Source organism: Periplaneta americana, chromosome 17, assembly GCF_040183065.1.
Source record: "Periplaneta americana isolate PAMFEO1 chromosome 17, P.americana_PAMFEO1_priV1, whole genome shotgun sequence".
Classification (NCBI taxonomy): Eukaryota; Metazoa; Arthropoda; class Insecta; order Blattodea; family Blattidae; genus Periplaneta; species Periplaneta americana.
In genome coordinates this window covers 2,797,324-2,817,278 of record NC_091133.1, presented here as the reverse complement: position 1 = coordinate 2,817,278, position 19,955 = coordinate 2,797,324, and the positions used below count along the sequence as shown (strand labels likewise).

At 36.7% G+C, this 19,955-nt stretch overlaps 1 protein-coding gene across 1 annotated transcript in view; it reads left to right on the top strand.

The window, feature by feature from the left end:
• Positions 1–19,955, top strand: part of LOC138693375 (zinc finger protein 665-like) — an 89,620-nt gene that overhangs the window by 52,806 nt on the left and 16,859 nt on the right. Inside the window, exons 7-9 of the mRNA XM_069817298.1 lie at positions 9,391–9,442; positions 14,314–14,411; positions 19,578–19,685. Coding sequence (XP_069673399.1) covers positions 9,391–9,442; positions 14,314–14,411; positions 19,578–19,685 — 258 coding nt within the window. The remainder of the gene's footprint in view (positions 1–9,390; positions 9,443–14,313; positions 14,412–19,577; positions 19,686–19,955) is intronic.

Below are 19,955 nucleotides of genomic sequence, written 5' to 3'. Positions count from 1 at the left end.
GGTAGAGTGTAAGAGAAGGCCCTATGGCCTTAACTCTGCAAGTACAAATAAAGAATTATTATTATTATTATTATTATTATTATTATTATTATTATTATTATTATTATTATTATTATTATTATTATATCACTCATGTCATTGTTGTTCTAGTTTTATTATTATTATTATTATTATTATTATTATTATTATTATTATTATTATTATTGTCGTCGTCATGAAGAGTAGACATGCTTTTGCTTCGCTGTGATGTCAGCATTGTTCCAGTTTAGCAATATGTGTGTGTTTGTGTTGTGCAACGTGCTAACCCGTATTTTACAATGCCTGCAAGTAAGGACACATATCCTTCTTGCTCCACAGTTTTCTATGGAAGGTAAAAGTTTTTAAAGTGTGTTGGGCCCTGTGGTTCTCGTTTCCATCTGGACTGTATAAACATTGGTGATGCTGAATACGACTTCTTTATGGAGGACGGGACCTCGTCCAATTTGTGCAGTGGCTGCTTAAAGACTTCGAAGAAGTCCCGAAAGGAGGATATACCAGTGAAGAGCAGGTATCATGCTACTCAGAAAAAGATAATTTCACCTGAGACAAAGCTTCAATTGCCTAAACATCCATTCCTGGACTCATTATCAGTTGAGGCTGAGACTGTCAGACTTAATAATGATTCAATTTGTGATATGCTTTCAGATGTACTCGAATATGTCAAAGACTTAAAAAAAGAAGTGGTTGAACTTAAAAATGAAAACGCGGCATTGAAATCTCTAATTGCCGAAATTTTATTAAGGGATCATTTACATACTAAATCAGTTATTACTGAACCTAATGTAGGTCAGCAGGCTGCGGTAAGACAAGTCGGGAAATCTTACAGTAAAGCTTTGACGAGTCAGGTGTTGCTGTTAAAGTTGCAAAGTCAGCTCTGTTTCAAACATTCCCGAGAATCAGCATGTTAGTGGTAATAGTAGGCCTATTAATGAGGTCACAGCTCCGACTGTGTGTGTCTATAATGATGGTTTTCAAATTGTTTCGAGGAAGAGAAATGAAAACAGAAAACACGCGGTCGGAGTACTCAAATCGAGTCCACTTGAAGTTATATCCGAGAGAGTAAAGTCGAAGGCATTATTTGTGTAAAGATTCAGCCCTAATGTCAATTGAAAAACACTGAGGATTCTCTTAAGAATCAGATCAACTTAAGGTCCCTGGTGTAACCAAGTTAAAAACTAAATACCAAACATATTCATCTTTTCACATCTCTGTAGACGAAAAAGATTTTGAATTAATTAATACCACTGGCGTGTGGCCTGCTGGTTGCCTAAGAGCGCCATTTTATGGGAAATTGAAGCCCGAACAATATTTTGGTAATACCTCTAGTGAACCTGAAGGACCTAAGGAGAATGCCTCTTAGTTTTACAAATGACACACAATGTTCAATTCAAGTAATCATCTTCAAATCTATTATCAAAATGTCAGGTGATTAATTACAAAGATGGAGCAATTTTTTGAAAATGTAATAAGCAATAATTATAAAATTATCTGTCTTACTGAAACATGGCTACATGAGCTTGCGGAATACAATAATTTATTTCCTAACTATTATAATATTTTTCGTGGGGATAGAAAAAGAGATGATTCCAATAAAACTTCGTGGTGGTGGTGTATTAATAGCTGTCAACAACCAGATATCTGGAGTATATCGGAGACATGACCCTGAATTTAACAGTGAATTTGTATGGGTTCAAATCCCTATGGAGGATGGTTATAATATTTTAATAGGCAATCATTACTTTTCACCCGACACTGATTCTAAAATTTTAAAATCCTATCTTAATTTTCTTGAATTCAATCTAGACTCACACAATTTTAGAATATTAATGCTCGGTGACTTCAACGCTCCTGGTATGAACTGGACATCTGGTTGTTGTCCTAACGATACACATTACTGTGCCAAATTTAAATCACAAGAATTATTTTCATCCTTGAGTTAAATCAGCCTGCAACAAATTAACTATACAGTTAATAACAGGAACCTACTTGACTTAGTTTTTACAAATGTTTCTGAGAGTGATGTCAAACTGGCCTCGTATTCTCTAGTACTATAAGATACATACCATCCACCCCTCTTAATAAATCTTGAAGTTAACTATCTTACTCTAATCATAGTCAACAAAGTTGTTTTCAAAATTATGCTCAAGGTGATTACTTGAATCTTTGCACTAGCCTATATAATTGTGACTGGAATTGCGTTTATCAGAAAAAAAGATAAGGTGCACAAAAAATATAAAGAATTCAATACTGATGTCTATTACCAAACTTTTTCTAATTATTATAGAAAACTAGTAAAATCTAACATTAAAAGTTATAAAGCTTAAAAAATCGATGAAAATTTAAAAAATGAACCTAAGAAATTTTGGAAATATGTTGAATCATTTCGTAAAACTGATAACCACACATATGAATTAATTATTGAAGATAAACACCTTACTGATGAAAAAGATATTGTCAATGCATTTGCTAACCATTTCAATTCAGTTCAGAAAAAGCTTAATCTTAAGGCACAAAACAATAATAATAATAATAATAATAATAAATTGTACAGACTGTCTATCTACACCTATAGTAACACATGATGATGTAAGGAAATCAATTAAAATATTTAAGCCCACTAAATCAATGGGCACTGATGGTATTCCAAATTTTATAATAAAAGGGTGTTCTGAAATTCTTGAACCTTTATTAGTTCACATATTTAACTTAGCTTGAAAATTGGGGTATTTCCATAATACTGGAAACAAGCTGCAGTTATTCATGTCTTTAAAAATGGCAAAAGTAATGTAGTTAATGACTACAAACCTATCTCTATTCTAAATAATTTCTCAAAAATTGTTGAAACTATAATTCACAAACATATTTCTTTTTTCTTTTTCTTTTTTGTAAAAACAAATTAAATTCAGCACAACACGCATTTACTAAATCCAAATCTACTAAAACTAACCTAGCCCCTTATTTGAATCAGATAGTACTAGGCTAGTTGTTGAATCCCAGCGCCAAAAAGATGCAATATATTTTGATTTCAGTAAGGCGTTTGATGTGGTTCTACATTCTATTGTCTAGATTAGATAATAGGACTATTGGTAAGGTACGTAAGCTGGTTTGAAAATTATTTACACGACAGACAATGAAGTGTACGAATTTCGAATACTCTCTCTGATCCATTTAATATTATTTGTGGTGTGCCCCAGGGCTTAACTTTAGGACCTCTTCTATTTTTAATCTTCATTGACAACATTTGCAAAAGAATAAGGTCTGACTATCTATTATTCGCTGACGATCTTAAAATTTTTCTAAAACTCAAAAGTAATGCAGACTGTCAATTTCTTCAGGATGACATTAATTCAATTACCAATTGATCAGTTGATAATGGGATGATGATTAATGAATCCAAAACTTACTTAATATCATTTTCAAGAAAAACCTCTATGCTAAAATATAACTATCACCTAAAAAATGTATTAATTAATAGAAAAGATTGTATCAGAGACCTCGGTGTATTAATTGACAATAAATTATATTTTCACAGCCACATTGATTATATTTATAACCATGCAATAAGAATGTTAGGAATAATTCGGTCAATTACTTATTCTTGTTCAACATTTGACTCTCTTTTAATACTATACTGCACATTAGTGAGATCGAAACTCGAATATGCATCTGTAGTTTGGAACACTATTATTAGTACTGATTCGGCAAAACTGGAAAATATTCAAAGAAAATTTATTTCATTATTTTCGTACAGATCTGCCTAATAACTCCGGGTATAACTATGATAAAAAAAATGCGAGCACTTTAAATGTCCAAGCTTGTATGCAAGACGTCATGATCTCGATTATTTATTCTTATGTAAGGTCCTTAAAAGTGACATTAATTGTCATTCCTTCTTAAACAGTGTAAGCCTTCGTATTTCTATGAAGGACATGAGACATCACAAACTCTTCTATATTATAAATTGTAAATCTTCCTCGCCAGTCTCCAGATGTATTAAAAATGCTAACTTACATGTAGGCAGTTTCGATCCATTCAATGTAAAGAAGTATTAGAATATGTCAATGTATTTGCCAATATTATTTGCAAAATCCTTATATACAAATTGGTAATACTTTTGTAAGAATCAACTCCTTTCCATAAAATATTATAATATTCTTGTAAATTAATCATTGTGATCTATGTTCTTCATTTTGTTGTTATCTCAATTATTTAATTTGTACCATGGTTGTTCATTTTATTGTATTAATTGTATCACTGTGCAGGACTTTTATTGACCAATAGCTGTTTTCCAGCACACATATATATATATATAAATAATTATTATTATATAGAAATTTAAAAAAATTTAAATCTGATCACCACTATCAAATTTTCTCTTACTATAGAAAACAACTGAAGGCTTTGATTAAGTCTGATAAATTGAAATGGTTGCAACCCATTGATGATAGTTTAAAAGAGTCTAATACATTTTGGAAATAAGTAGAATCTTTTCGGAAATCGATATACTTTCCTAATGAATTTTGTATTATTAATAGGGTTCAGATTGCTGATCAAAAAATCATTGCAAATGCATTTGCTAGTCAATGTAACGATGAAAGAGTAATGGACTGGAGAAAAACTCCCTCCGGCGCCGGGATTTGAACCCGGGTTTTCAGCTCTACGTGCTGATGCTTTATCCGCTAAGCCACACCGGATACAACCCCGGCGTCGGACAGAATTGTCTCTGATTGAGTTCCAACTCCTGGGTTCCCTCTAGTGGCCGCCCTCTGCACTACGTCATAGATGTCTATGAACATAGGACCGAAGTCCACACATGTGCTGAGGTGCACTCGTTATGAGTGACTAGTTGGCCGGGATCCGACGGAATAAGCGCCGTCTTAAATCACTTCGTGATCCCGGCCAACTAGTCACTCATAACGAGTGCACCTCAGCACATGTGTGGACTTCGGTCCTATGTTCATAGACATCTATGACGTAGTGCAGAGGGCGGCCACTAGAGGGAACCCAAGAGTTGGAACTCAATCAGAGACAATTCTGTCCGACGCCAGGGTTGTATCCGGTATGGCTTAGTGGATAAAGCATCAGCACGTAGAGCTGAAAACCCGGGTTCAAATCCCGGCGCCGGAGGGAATGTTTCTCCATTCCATTACTCTTTCATCGTATGATGACGCAGAATATGTGCATGGAAATGTCATATGTACTTCGGTACATTGAAATAATATAGTCAATTTAAATCAATTCAGATCAACCATAACTCTAATTTTCTCAGTTGTTATTTAATAAATTTTTACCCCTTCCTGTAATCTCTTGTGATGATGTCAGGAAGGCCATAAGAAATGACAAGCCACATAAATCTGTGGGTACGGATGGCATCCCCAATTATTATCGCTACTATCGCCTCATTACAGACAATGTGAAATAGTACCTGCACAGTCTATTGTTTCTAGTACCCTCATAAACTCAATCTTCGTGACTGTATATACTAGACTGTGATTCTAGCTTATTCCCTGTGTGCCAGGAAAGTAAAGCCATATGCGTTGTGTTATTTGTATTAGGCACTTATTGTAAATGAAAAGAATATACAGGGTGAGTGACTTAAAACTTGCACCGCAAATATTTCTGAAATGGAAGGTGATTTCGATGTGCGGTTTCCACAGAGTTGAATTATATACAAGGCCTCGTGTTTGTAGCCGATACACAGATTTTAATACGTATGAGAAAGTGTACTCTTTTACACAACATACATTTTTTTTAATAGAGCAATGCCTATTGACATGAAAAAAAAATAAGACTAGAGTAAATTAGAATGTCAACTGTTTTTGTTGCAGAATTCTAGCTCAAATAGTTTACAAGAAATTGTATTTTGAAAATTGTTAACACCAACAGTTGTCTGTCCCATCTGTTAGCACAAACTAAAGAAAAACAAAAGTAAACACACTAAATTCTCTGTGGATTCTGACACAGAAAGAGAAAGTTAACAATCACAGGTTTTGTTCAGAATGACCACCACTAGCTTGAATATACGCCTCCAGTCTGGCATGTAAATATTGCTGCACATGTTCTAACATTTCAGCAGGAATTTCAGCGTAGGTAGCAGTAATCCGTTCTTTCATATCATCTCGTGTAGTCGGTATTTCCCTGTAGACAGTGTCTTTGAGATTTCCCCACAGAAAAAAATCTAAATGGATCAAATCAGGTGAACGGGCAGGCCAAGGTATAGGTCCTCTCCGTCCAATCCAACGATTTGGAAACAATCGGTGAAGACAATCTGTAGTACGTCGTGCACTATGGGCCGGACGATCATCATGTTGATACCACAAGTTCTTCCTAATCTGCAGTGGAACGTCTTCTAACATCTGTGGAAGTTGGTCTGTTAGGAGGTTGAGATACGTTTCGGAATCCAGTGTTCCTTCTATGAAGAAAGGGCCTATGAGCTGATGGTTCACTATTCCACACCACACGTTTACACTACATGGGCGCTGACGTTCCACCTGATGAAGCCAACGGAGATTGTCTACAGACCAATAGTGCATGTTTCTGAGGTTAACGTGACCATGATTAATTTCGTCACTAAACAAGATACATGACAAATCTGGAGTATCATGTCTTAATGCCCATATACAAAAGTTAACACGATTCTCAGAATCTTTTCCATGCAACTCTTGATGAAGAGAGATGTGATAGGGATGGAACTTATGCCTCTGGAGAAAGCAAAGTAGACTTCATTGCCTCATGCCACTTCCTCGTGCGATTGCACAGGAACTAGTTTGCAGATCTGCTGCAACAACAGCAATTTGTCCCTCTTCTCCAGTCGTTGGTTTCCTTCTGTTATGTTCTCTCGGTGTTACACTACCTGTTCCACATAATTGGTTCAAGAGATTCACAAATAATTGTCGAGATGGTTGACGTCTATTTGGATATCTTTTTGCGTACACTGTACAGCAGTCTTGCGATGGTGACTAATATTTGCGGGCGAGAGCTCTTTTCTGCCCGCTGTGCGCGCGCGGAGCTCTTTTACCTGTAAACATTGCTAAAGGATGTACAGATCTTAGAACACAGCGCATCATGACGGAACGGAAGCGCTTAAAGCTTTCAAGGAAGAGTGGAAGATACAATATTTATGCTTCGAACATGGTGATGAAGTCCAGTGATTGTTGTGTAAAAAAAATATCATTAGCAAAAAAAAGCAACATAAAACGGCATTATGAGACGCAACATGAAAAAAATATAGGCATTATTCAGGAGAAGAGAGAAATAAATTCATTTCAGAATTGACATTGAAGGTAAATTAATTTACATTTGGTCAGCAGATAGTATCTAGATTCCTTTTATTTCTTTATTTTAAATGTATTATTGATGTTTTATTTGTTGCTTGTTTCTGGATATTTACTTTTATTAGACTACGTGTTTCTTTAATTTAGAAATAATATTTTATCTTTGATTGCACTTTAATTTACACTATTACTAAACTCAAAATGCTAATTCACTTTTATTCCAATAACTATTTTCAGGATTTTTATCAAATATGAACCAAACATTTTGAAAACTTTGATGTAAGGAGCTTTTTTAGTAATGTCAATATAAAATATACAGTACTTAAAAATATAATTTCAAAACTATTACACCTAATTGCACAAAATTTTGTATAGATATTATTATAGATCTGTTTATATAGTTTAAATTTCACAAATTTTGGCCGATATTGTGGAAGTTTTAAAAGTCATACATATCCCCAATGATTGACCTCAAAAATTACTATGGCTCTCAGTATCTTAATTTAATCAATTTGTTTTTTTCGTGTTACGTGCATCTCACAAATCACTCTAAGAAAACTCATTACATAATCATGACTGGAGAGTAAGGACTACATTTTCACAATCACACAATCAATATACTCAGTTTCAATCAATATTGCCATTATTATTTTTTCAACAAATACTCAAAAGTACTTAGAAATCACACACGTCGAGCAGGTAGATCCTATTAGTTTCTCTTAACTAATGAAGTGAAGTATTTACATAATAAATAATTGCTTTTAACAATAAAATGGTTTACATACAATTAACTTTTCCTATTTCTCTTTTTGTTCCTAAACACCCTTCCCTTTGCGATTTGTTTATATATGTACATGTATATTAAATAACTGAGTAATTAGCGCTATTACATAGCCAGAAATTTAGTAACGCAAGTTATTGTAATAAATGCTACCTTTATTCGCTGCATGTGCATGTACATCCCTGTTGTCTATGTTACAGTGGATGCGCTATGCGCCCGTGATCAAGGTCGAGCTCTTCTACCGTGATTGGGAGCTAATATCGTCTCATCCCTGCTGTACAAGCACGAACAGCATTCTCCATACAGAGGATCTCGGCCTTTCTGCGTTGGGAAATACCATCTTCTACGCACGTCCTATTTCTTGAACTACCCCAAAGTAACTGACAAAGTCGCAATGCAATCAATGTACAGAAAACACAATGTCAACAAACAACATTGTAGCCTAGCAACGAAGCAGTTGAATGGGATAGAGAACTGTTGGTGTTTACAATTTTCAAAATACAATTTCTTGTAAACTATTTGAGCTAGAATCCTGCAACAATTTACTCTAGTTTTACTTTTTCATGTTAATGGGCATTGCTCCATTTAAAAGAATGTATGTTTTGTAAAAAAAAGTACACTTTCTCATACTTATTAAAATCTGTGTATGGGCTACAAATATGAGCCCTGTCTTTAATTCTACTCTGTGAATACCGCACATCAAAATCACCTTCCATATCAGAAATATTTGTGTGCAAGTTTTAAGTGACTCACCCGGTATATGCCGAATAGGGAATGCAAAATATCGAAATATTTCGGAAGAGTTTAACTACTTTCGAATATTTTCGAAAATATTTCTAGGAACATGGACACCAACCCTTGTTCGGGTACATCAAGGAACCAAACGTTTACCGGAACCAGGGCTTTATTGATATCCTAATGTGTTGTTCATGCAATTACGTGATGTTTTACTAGTTGTGATGTGGTTGTGGTTGTGAACTGTTGTATCGGAAAAATTTGTATTAACGTTGGAACAGGTATGAATGTCTAATTAATCAGAATGAGGGAGTTCCGGTAATTTTGGAAGTGAAAATGGACGAATTTGTAAGGGATTTCTTGTGGAGATGGATTTAAAAAGTTAGGTTATTTCAAGAAAAGGAAATTGTTCGGAAATGTAGTAAATTGCGTGTGAAATGAGAGTTGCGTGGTAATGGAAGTGCAAACGTTGTGGTTTGTAGTGAAGGAAAGGAACGTAGAGACATAAAACACATGATATAATGTAATGTGAAGAACGCAAAACTTGAATGAATTCAATGACCACTGGAATATATTGAAGCACAACAAATAATAATGAAATATACACAAAATTGTAAGTTCTTTTCCACGTCGGTTATTATGCTGACGTCACTAAACACAAAGCTTTGAAAATTATGCAGAGATTCGTATATGCAAATCATAATAAAAGTCTGAACTAACTTCCCTAACCTAACTTCTCACAGATTTGTATGTGCAAGCCTAGATCTTAATTTCTTCTAATAAGATGACCTAATCTTTAAAACAACAAAGCTGGACATTTTAATATTTTACTTAACTAAAAAATGATACAAAAGAGAACTGCAAAATGTGGTTGTTTTATTAAAATAGTTTAGTCATAAATACTTAGGTTTGGAAACTAGTAAATAAATAAATAAACAAAAATTGTGTAACTTACATTATATAATAGCATTTAATTCACTCCAAACAAACAGTCCTTTCGAATTAATGCAGCATTCATTGATATTTTGTCTATGAATGGATCCTCTTTGAAAGTTCTTTTTATCACAAACCATTTTGTAAAAGTTGACGTACATGTATGGCTATTACCCAATTTTCATTACGGAGAAACGTACTCGTCAAAATATGGTATGCTTTTATAGTTGTCTTCCAATTCCTTTTGGTTTACATTTTCTACAGTTTATGGAACGAATAATTCGTTTTGTAATTGAGTTTGCTTTTCTCACAGGTACTACAAAATGTTTTCATCACAATAAGACAATTTTTCGACATTATTCTTCATTGCCACTTATTGATTTTATGTTACGATACCTGTAGACCAGCATTTATTGCTTTGCTTATTTAATAAAAAGTTTGCTCATTATTGTCACAATATTCAGATTTGTCGTAACACTTTCATGGCAATTTTTGCGGTCTCAAGAGGTACCCTTCAAACTTTAGTTAAGAGAAAGGAAGGAGAAGTATATTTCGAAGAAAAGCTAGAGGAAAGAATCCAAAATCAAGGAAATTTACAAATGAGGATAAACAAAAATAAAGGAGCACATATATAGCTTAGTACACCACGAGCTGAAAATCATTATTCAAGAGCCAGGCACCCAATAAGAAGAATATCTGTCTCGATTAGAATATTAATGGACTATTTATTGCATTTAAAAATGCTACTGTTGTAACATACTAACATTATTCCAGGGGAATGGGCAAGATGGAAGGTTGTTGTTGTTTAGTCAACTGCCCGAACCTTAGAAACGACACGAATAAAGCATCAGTTATGAGGCAACTAAGCCAGGAGATAATGGGGTATGGTGGTCAGTTCCTTTCCCCCTCCATTGAATCGCCGATTAGCTATATATTACACTAATCAGACTTCATATGTGTGCAAACAATTGTTCTTCCTCTGACACATCGTAAAGTGAGGGCATAATGGCATAATATGCAAGATAGTTTTACTGCTCTTCGTGATGGAATGTTGCACATTTCAAATGGGAACTGGCTCTCCATTCCATTTGCTCACTCTTATGCACCATTACAAACCAATTTTCACATGAACGCATTTTTAATCATGTTCAAGAGTTGTCTTTTGTATTGTCTGCCTTGTTGATTGGACCAGTATTTCTAAAACGTGGTGATCGTCCTTCCATTACTGAAGGAGGTGCTAATCCGAGTTATGCACATATTCGTTATTGAGATGGAGGAGGGGAAGTTAGCCCCATATGCACTCCATGATAGATACTTGTACCCATAAAAAGGCATCTGACAATGAGAATTCCAGTCCTTAACAGGAATATACAACAAGATTCGACTGAACCAGTCTCCAGTCGAGCACAACGAACCAGGACTGCTATCTGTGAGAGCAATCTAAATCTAACCGAGATAGATTACATCACAAACTCTAAAAAGGAGAAGAATGTAGCGATAAATATTGTCTGTTGTTATGGTTGCATTCAAATGTTCGTTATTATGGTTATAAACAATTGTTTTCAACAAGATGTACATGTTTAAGCATATTAAAGCCTAATGACTGAAAGGTCTCGTATTACAATTAGTACTTCTCTGCATATCCAGAACCAGAGTGTATTTTGTGAGACAATGTTAACCATAGATACTTCACTCCAGATTCTACACGAGTCAGGCTGACACAAAGAAAAAAGTAACTGAGATAGGATTGTACATACACAATGATACTGTAGTAAGATTACATATGATTAGGTTTTAGTTTCTTGATGTTTAATAAATACTGGTAACTAATAAAATATCAATGTTTTGAAGTATTAACAGCTTAAGTGCTTATGCGTTATTTTGAACACTCTGACGCTGGTTATGATATACAACTTATCCTTAGGCTGAGCAATTGCACCTGTACCTTCGGCCAGTACTTTATCTCGTAACTAAGTCTTCTTGTAGATGTCCATTACTTGTGCCGTTTTAGTTTCGGCACTCTGTGTTTCTTTCTTTCTTTTCTTTTTTCTTCCTTTTTTATGTAATGTTTCTTGTTGTTAGTTACCCTTACTTCTCATAGATGGCATTCTATTCCGCCATTTTAGGTCTCTTTCTTCCTTTTATAGATAGCTTGTTTTCTTTCCGCCATTCATGGTCTCTTATTTCTCACATATAAGGAGCAAATTTAAGTTGTGGCGTGATATGGCCCTATTCACATTAATTATTAATTAGCGTCGGTTCTCTTGAGAGGGACGCTTGACGCGGTGCAGTCTGGGGTATGGTTGTGTGACAGCCGTGGAGAGCTGATGGGTTTTTGTTTAGTGGCTATCAGTGATGGGATCACGGATAACCCAGTCTGGGCAGGGACGTGTACTGCTGTAGTTGGGGCTCGATCGGGGATAGTGTCTTACCTACATGCAGAAGCGTGGCCGAACTGTGGTGTGATGTGCTGTGTGATAACAGAGGCATGAGAGTTGAAGAGAGACCATTGCTGTTTGGTTTCGAGACTGAGCTACCAGGGATCATAACAGGTTTTTCTACATCAGCAATTGTATGTTTCTTTTGATTAGTAGAAGTATATTTGATTTCATACTGAGTATTAGGTAATTCACGAATAAGTTGGCATTCGTCAAGTGTATATTTTACATTGGTTGTAAGGCTGCAAAAGGGTATCTGTCGGATACAGGGGGAAGAGCCATTAATCCTTCCCATTGAAGGCTTTAAGGAATCAACCTGGACAAATACCCAATGTCCCATATCTACCTTCCCGTGGTGCAGCTGTTAGTAAGCATAATTTTACAAGCTGAACTAAAGGGAGGGGCTACTCATCAATTAGCACTGGTCAGCTTGATGAGTTAATGGCTGAATTTGGTATAATTTTCCTCTATTCAATACCTAATTCCCTCTTTACCTTTTCCTATCCAGTTCTCTGACTGAAATCTTACTTTCTTCGACCCCCAACGGCATTAGAGCATTCGAGGCCTAGGGGTTCATTTCCCTTTCCTTCCTCCTCTTTCTACTTTCTGTTCCTAGTGCTGATCACTGGTGGTGATCAGTGGTGATCAACAAGATCTCCCAGCTAGGTTTAATGGACCCGTCGACCAACAGCAGGTGTGGTCCTCCAGACATTCTGGGGGTTGTGTGTGAAGTAGCCACCAAAACGTTAAAATAGGGTGTTCACTTAAGTCGGCTACAACTTGCCATTTTCTAATGGATTCGGAACACCTCAAAATCTGTGTTCCAATGGCTGACCATGATAATATCTTTGAAAAATATTGGCGTGCAAGAGGTCAAATGACTTTTTGTCAAACGCCTGGCATTAGAAAACAACAATAATAACATTGGTTGTGTTTGGTTTCGTATTAGTGCTTTCTGCCACATCCGACAAGTTTGGACTTGTCTAGCAAGTTACTTATACTTATAATCTGTGGGTATAGATGGTGTTACTATTGTGTGTAATGGTGAATGCCAGTTGAGTGACGATTAGCGGCAAGTCAGTTTCGATGCATTGGTGGAGTTATCGGTGACTGTATTTCTACTGCAGCCTTTTTGTTCATTTTCAAATTACCGGAAGTGCTAATTAATAAATGTAAACGGATAGTTGATTATTTATGTTGAGTGTTTTCTTTTGTACCACCTCACCCATGAGAAAATCGACCCTATCATACGTTTGACGGCAGGGTAAAACTTAATCGTTTAAGTATTGTTTACTTATTATTTATACCAACTATTCAAAGTAAACAGAGGCCTACCGTTGCATACTTACATCTTATGTGGCTGAGTGGTCACATCTCCTTCCTGTCACGCAGGTCTTCCGAGTTCGATTCCGATTAGGTCAGGAATTTTTCATTGAAAAATTCATATTGACAAATGTGGCGGGTAAGGTCGCAGTTGGGTTCTCCCGTTTTTCCCCATATTTTATTTTTTTTTAATTGGGTTATTTTACGACGCTGTATCAACATCTAGGTTATTTAGCGTCTGAATGATATGAAGGTGATAATGCCGGTGAAATGAGTCCGGGGTCCAGCACCGAAAGTTACCCAGCATTTGCTCGTATTGGGTTGAGGGAAAACCCCGGAAAAAACCTCAACCAGGTAACTTGCCCCGACCGGGATTCGAACCCGGGCCACCTGGTTTCACAGCCAGACGCGCTGACCGTTACTCCACAGGTGTGGACTTCCCCATATTAGGCACCTACCCCCTTCCGTCACATTTCTCCATTTCGTAGTCATTCCAGAGCATTCCCATCGCCGGCTGGTGGTGCATGGAAGGAACTGGGGGGTTGCTTGTTCGAAGCCTGGGTATGCAGAGTTCCTTAGTGTAGTCAGCCAGTGTGGGTTTGGGAACGTGCTAGCTTGAGGGTTAACGCAATAGATCATAACAGGTCGCAGTGCTAGGCCATTGTGCCCCCCTCCCGTAAATTCCATTCCATATGTGTTATGTGTGTTTGTACAGCAGATAAGCTGTAATAGCTACTAATTCTTTTCACATTCTGCAGATGGATGTCACCTTCTTGAACTTTTCTTTCAGTTGTGATGGATGTGCTTAAGACGGAACCTGAGATGGATCCTTTGGCAATAAAAACAAGTGATGATAGTGATGTAGAAGAGAAGAAGCCCTTGTCTGAGGTACGTTGAAAGTAATTCTGTCTCTTTTCTATATGCAGTATTCGTAACAATACATCATATACATCCGAGGCTTGAAATTGACCACGGCATTCTTATTCGTGAATATCAGGAACGTTTCCATTTTGTCTCATAAGAAATCGGTGTTTTGCATTTCAGATCGATTTTTGTGGTATTGATGATATTATATTTCAATTCACTGTGAAATAAACTGTTAAAAATACAGAGAAAAATTGTGTCGGCCTGCTCAATTCTATTTTAGCTTTAGTTAATTTATAATGTGTGATTCTTCATGAATAGTAGTGGGCAGTAATGGATTCAGCCACACTCGCTAGACATCGAGTCAGTTTGTTTCTCTTGTATTTTTTCCTTCAGAGAAGGGCCCGAAAGCTAGCACCTCAACCTGGGACTTATTGTGCAACCTCCTTATATTGTCGGATGATTGTTGATTCATGTGGGTACATGATTCACTGCTTGGTGCCATCTTATCGATTCAGCTACAGGGTCCAGTTATGACGGAACAGCTCCCTATCTCCCAGTTGATGTTCTACCGCCTCCTCAGATAGATGGCATTGTTCGCAAATCACACACTACATCCTGCTGTATCCTATATTGACTTGAATATCTTATGAAGGATCATCTGTTCGATGGTCGTGCCATAGTCCTCTGTGAAAGCCCTCACGCTGCCCTGAGATCTATGCAACTCCCCCAGACAGACGACATCTGTAAGCGAATTACGGTACCGCGTCTGCCCGATCTCTGAAACTATTGAAGATGATAGATGAAGTTGAAACTAATGAAGGCGAAATGTGTCCGAGATCCGGGGCCGAAAGTTATTCAACAATTCTCCTTCAAGTGGTTGAGGGGGAAAACCTCGGAAAATATCCAACCAGGTAACTTGTTCCAGCCAGGATTTGAACCCGGGTCTGCTCATCTCATGGTCAGGCTTGCTAACTGTTGCTCCATACTGGTGGATAGTAATGACGCACTCGAAGTGAGGTATTATAAATCTGTGCATTTTATTGAATGTAATTTTTTTCTGCTGAATGATGCGTCGCCCATTTGTGGTTTGCAGTTGAACATTTTAGTAGACATGATTTCGAAAGTTTCATATAAGTATTTCTATGTGATGGTTGCCATCATCTCGCTGGTCATCAACAACATTTCCGTTCGTGAGAAAGTCCATTTCAGGTCCTATGTACAACTACCAAATTATATTCAGCAGATGTATTCGGACTGACGAAAATAAAGACTAGATTTTCTTGTCTTATTTGACATGTGACATATTGTCAGTTTCCTTCATATGTACACTTTCCAGAGTTCATCTTTTATCTTGATTTATATTGTGTTATTCAGCAATCTTTAATATACAGGGTTATGCGTTTGGGAAGACATAAAATAAAAACGTGATAAAATGAAAACTGTTGCTATTTATTGTTAAATAATTTGTACATGCATTCTAGAAGAAAGGGAGTTTTGTCCAAATTAGAAGTCAATGTGCCCACCACAGCGAACTCGACACAGTTCATATCTTCAGGCTAATTCCTCCCATGTGTGGTCTAACATCTCAGGGGTAACTTTTTCAAATGCTGAGAAAATCTTTGATCTGAGATCATGAATATCCATGAGTCACTGTGCACACACACCATTCTTCATTAAACCCCAGAGAAATAAATCAGGTGGTGTCAGGTCTGGGGAATTTGACCGTCCTGATCCACACCAGTTACCAGACGTATCATCCAGATAATCACGGACGTCCGTTACCCAGTGAGGTAGTACACCATTCTGTTGGAACACAATGCCCATGTTTTTAGTTTGTTGCAGTTGTGGTTCGAAAAAGTTATTCAACATGTCCAAGTATGGTCCTGATCGAACCGTTTTCTCTAAGAAGATAAACGGCCCATACAGATTATAGTAACTTACCGTGCACCAAACATTACCTTAGGACTAGCCCGTTCCAGTTCATATCAGACATGCGTACTTTCACATCCTCATATGATTATATTATGAGTATTCACTCGCCCACTGACATGCAAGGTCACTTCGTCAGAAAATACTCATCTACTCAAGAAGCATTTTGTTTGTTCGGTCATTAGAACATATTAAGACACTGGAAAAGATTAAAAAACGGGCTCTTAAATGTTGTCGGAAAAATTCACCAGTAAAATGGGACACACTCACGGACAGGAGAACGCGAATTCGATTATGCGTACTGTTCAAAACATACAGAGGTGAGCCTGCCTGGAGAGAAATAAAAAATAGGTTGCAGCCGCCAAATTACTCTTCAAGTAACGACCACTCATATAAATTGAGGGAAAGAAGGCAGAGGACGGACACTGGAAAGTTTTCTTTTCTCAATCGTACTATCAGGGACTGGAATGCTTTACCTGCAGACTTACTAAAGGCTTTACCAACAACCAAAAATGTATTTAAAAATAGGCTTAAGGACCTTACTAATAGACGGTAATTATACACAGTAGTTAAAGGGTGTAAATGATATGTTGTTATTGAAGTGTTGTATCAGTGAAGAATTATGTTGTGTCAGTGAAGTGTGTTGTATCAGTGAAGAAGTATGTCGTGTCAGTGAAGTGTGCTGTGTAAGTGAAACGTGTTCCTGTCAGTGAAGCTTTATAGTTTATAGTGGCAGTGCAAAGTATTTGAACAGTGAAATGTTTTTGAAGTGTTAGTGAAATCAGGATAGAATCAGTGAAATGTGTCGTAGCTCCATTGCAGTGAGTGAGTTGACAGCGAAATGAGTGTAATTTGAAAGGTATTTGTGCAGATATGAACATATCATACTCGAGGGTTTTATTTCGATCTTAGTTTTAAGATACGAATTAGATTTATTTCAAATGTTATTTTAAGTGATCGTTTGATTTAATTTAGTATATTCCCTGTTGTTGTTGTTGTTGTTGTTATTATTATTATTATTATCATTATTACTATTATTATTATTATTAGTATTATTATTAATTATTGTTAGTATTAATTATTAGTATTATTATTAATCGTATTTTTAATTAATAAGTTTATTATTGTCATTATTGAGTGTAATTAGTTACCACTGCCACCGGGTATATACCCACTGCAGTGTGAATAAATACATACACACATTGCCGAATAACATCTGAATATCTTCTATGCGCCGTGTAACAAGAAATTAAATGCAGAACATAATGTAACGTATCATTTATTTCCAATATTTAACACTTTTGTAATATCACATAAAACATATGCGTGGTTCAGGGAAACTGTATTAACAAAATAAAGGTCATCCATTTGCCTTTACTCAGTGCTAAAGCCAGGCACAACTGATCGATACAAATATATGAAGACAATTTGTCAGGTATGGATCCCGAATTTCTTTCATAGTTTATTTCCTACAATTTATAATGCTGAGACGCCATAAAGTGTTGTATCCAACTCCTGGATAATCCTATTATGACACTCGTGAAAATTGTCGCACGAACGATCATTCATTCATGTCATAATCATCAAGATTATCCACTTGTTGCATAAGTAACTATTGTACTCATTTTAATTTATGTCTTCCCAAATGGACCACTCTGTAGATTATATATGTGTTCACTTCTTTTGAACCAAGCATACCACTTTTATCTTACTAAAGCATGGATATAATTTTTAAACTGAAAGTGCTTTCCGGTAAAGATCAACACTTGTTGAGTAGAAATGGAGGAGCAGATAGCTTGAGCTTTGCACATTAGTATCCAGTTATGATCTGTCTTGGAGAGTATAACAATCAGCTGTTGCAAAAATGGAACACTGTACATTCCAAACTTAACTGGGTAGCTTGAATTTCAGTCTCAAATATTCATTTATGATAAACTGAGGTGGTCATTGTCATCCAAAATCATTTCCTTCTGGGACTTTATTGATCAGCATTATTTGTAATAAGTCTGCAGAATAGAAATAGAATTCTAAGTGGCCGTGTGAAACAGTAAAATAGTATTATAGAAGTAAGATATTAAGAACTTCCTCCTGTAGTTACAGTGCAAATGTTACAAAAATTGACAAGTTATTGTCTTTGGTTGACATGGGGTGAAAGCTTCATTGAATTTTGGTATAATTGCCTCACCAAGTCCTCTTTGCTCTTGAACATAAGATAATGCATTTGTACCAGTGGCACGCTCGTGCTTGCCTTCATTCATATTACACATACAATTATGGAAATATTCTCACTGTCGTATGCAACTTTTGAGGTCTGCGATGAAAGAGTAATGGAACGGAGAAAAATTCCCTCCGGCACCGGGATTTGAACCCGGGTTTTCAGCTCTACGTGCTGATGCTTTATCCACTAAGCCACACCGGATACAACCCCGGCGTAGGATAGAATCGTCTCAGATTAAGCTCCAACTCTTGGGTTCCCTCTAGTGGCCGCCCTCTGCACTACGTCATAGATGTCTATGAACGTAGGACCGAAGTCCACACATGTGCTGAGGTGCACTCGTTATGAGTGACTAGTTGGCCAGGATCCGACGGAATAAGCGCCATCTTAAATCACGAAGTGATTTACGCATATCATATATATATTATTTTAATGTACCGAAGTACATATGATATTTCCATGCAGATATTCTGCATCATCATACGATGAAAGAGTAATGGAATGGAGAAAAATTCCCTCCGGCGCCGGGATTTGAACCCAGGTTTTCAGCTCTACGTGCTGATGCTTTATCCACTAAGCCACACCGGATACAACCCCGGCATCGGATAGAATCGTCTCAGATTAAGCTCCAACTCTTGGGTTCCCTCTAGTGGCCGCCCTCTGCACTACGTCATATATGTCTATGAACGTAGGACCGAAGTCCACACATGTGCTGAGGTGCACTCGTTATGAGTGACTAGTTGGCCGAGATCCGATGGAATAAGCGCCGTCTTAAATCACAAAGTGATTTACGCATATCAAATCCCGGCGCCGGAAGGAATTTTTCTCCGTTCCATTACTCTTTCATCGTATGATGACGCAGAATATCTGCATGGAAATATCATATGTACTTCGGTACATTAAAATAATATATTTTGAGGTCTGCTCCACATTTCAATTGGCCGATTCATTCATAATTCCTTACTTAAGCTGCATTTAGTAGCAGAGTACGGTCTGTAACACTTGAAATCAGGTCTGTTTTAGTATGTCTCTGTGTTTTCCAGGAAGGGGATGTTTTGAATGTGCTGAAGAAAGAATACGTGGACCACAGCTATGATCTCACACCACACCACGTGCTAACTGGTTTCGCTTTTGTGAAGTGCGAAGCTGAGGTGAGTGAATCTGTTATGATGTTTTGAACGCAGCTCTTCCAGGGAACTGTTTGTCATAAGACAGAGCCGTTAATATTCATTTATTGTATTTCATACATCTTACATAAACACCGTATCTTTGAGATGTGGTAATTGTATAATGCATTAGGCATGCTATTAGAATGGCCCTTCATATCAAGGGAAGCACGTGAGCAAAACTGTACATAAAAGTACAGTTCCAGAAATATGATGGCCCTCGTGAATGTTCCAATGCAGTTATTGGAATTCATT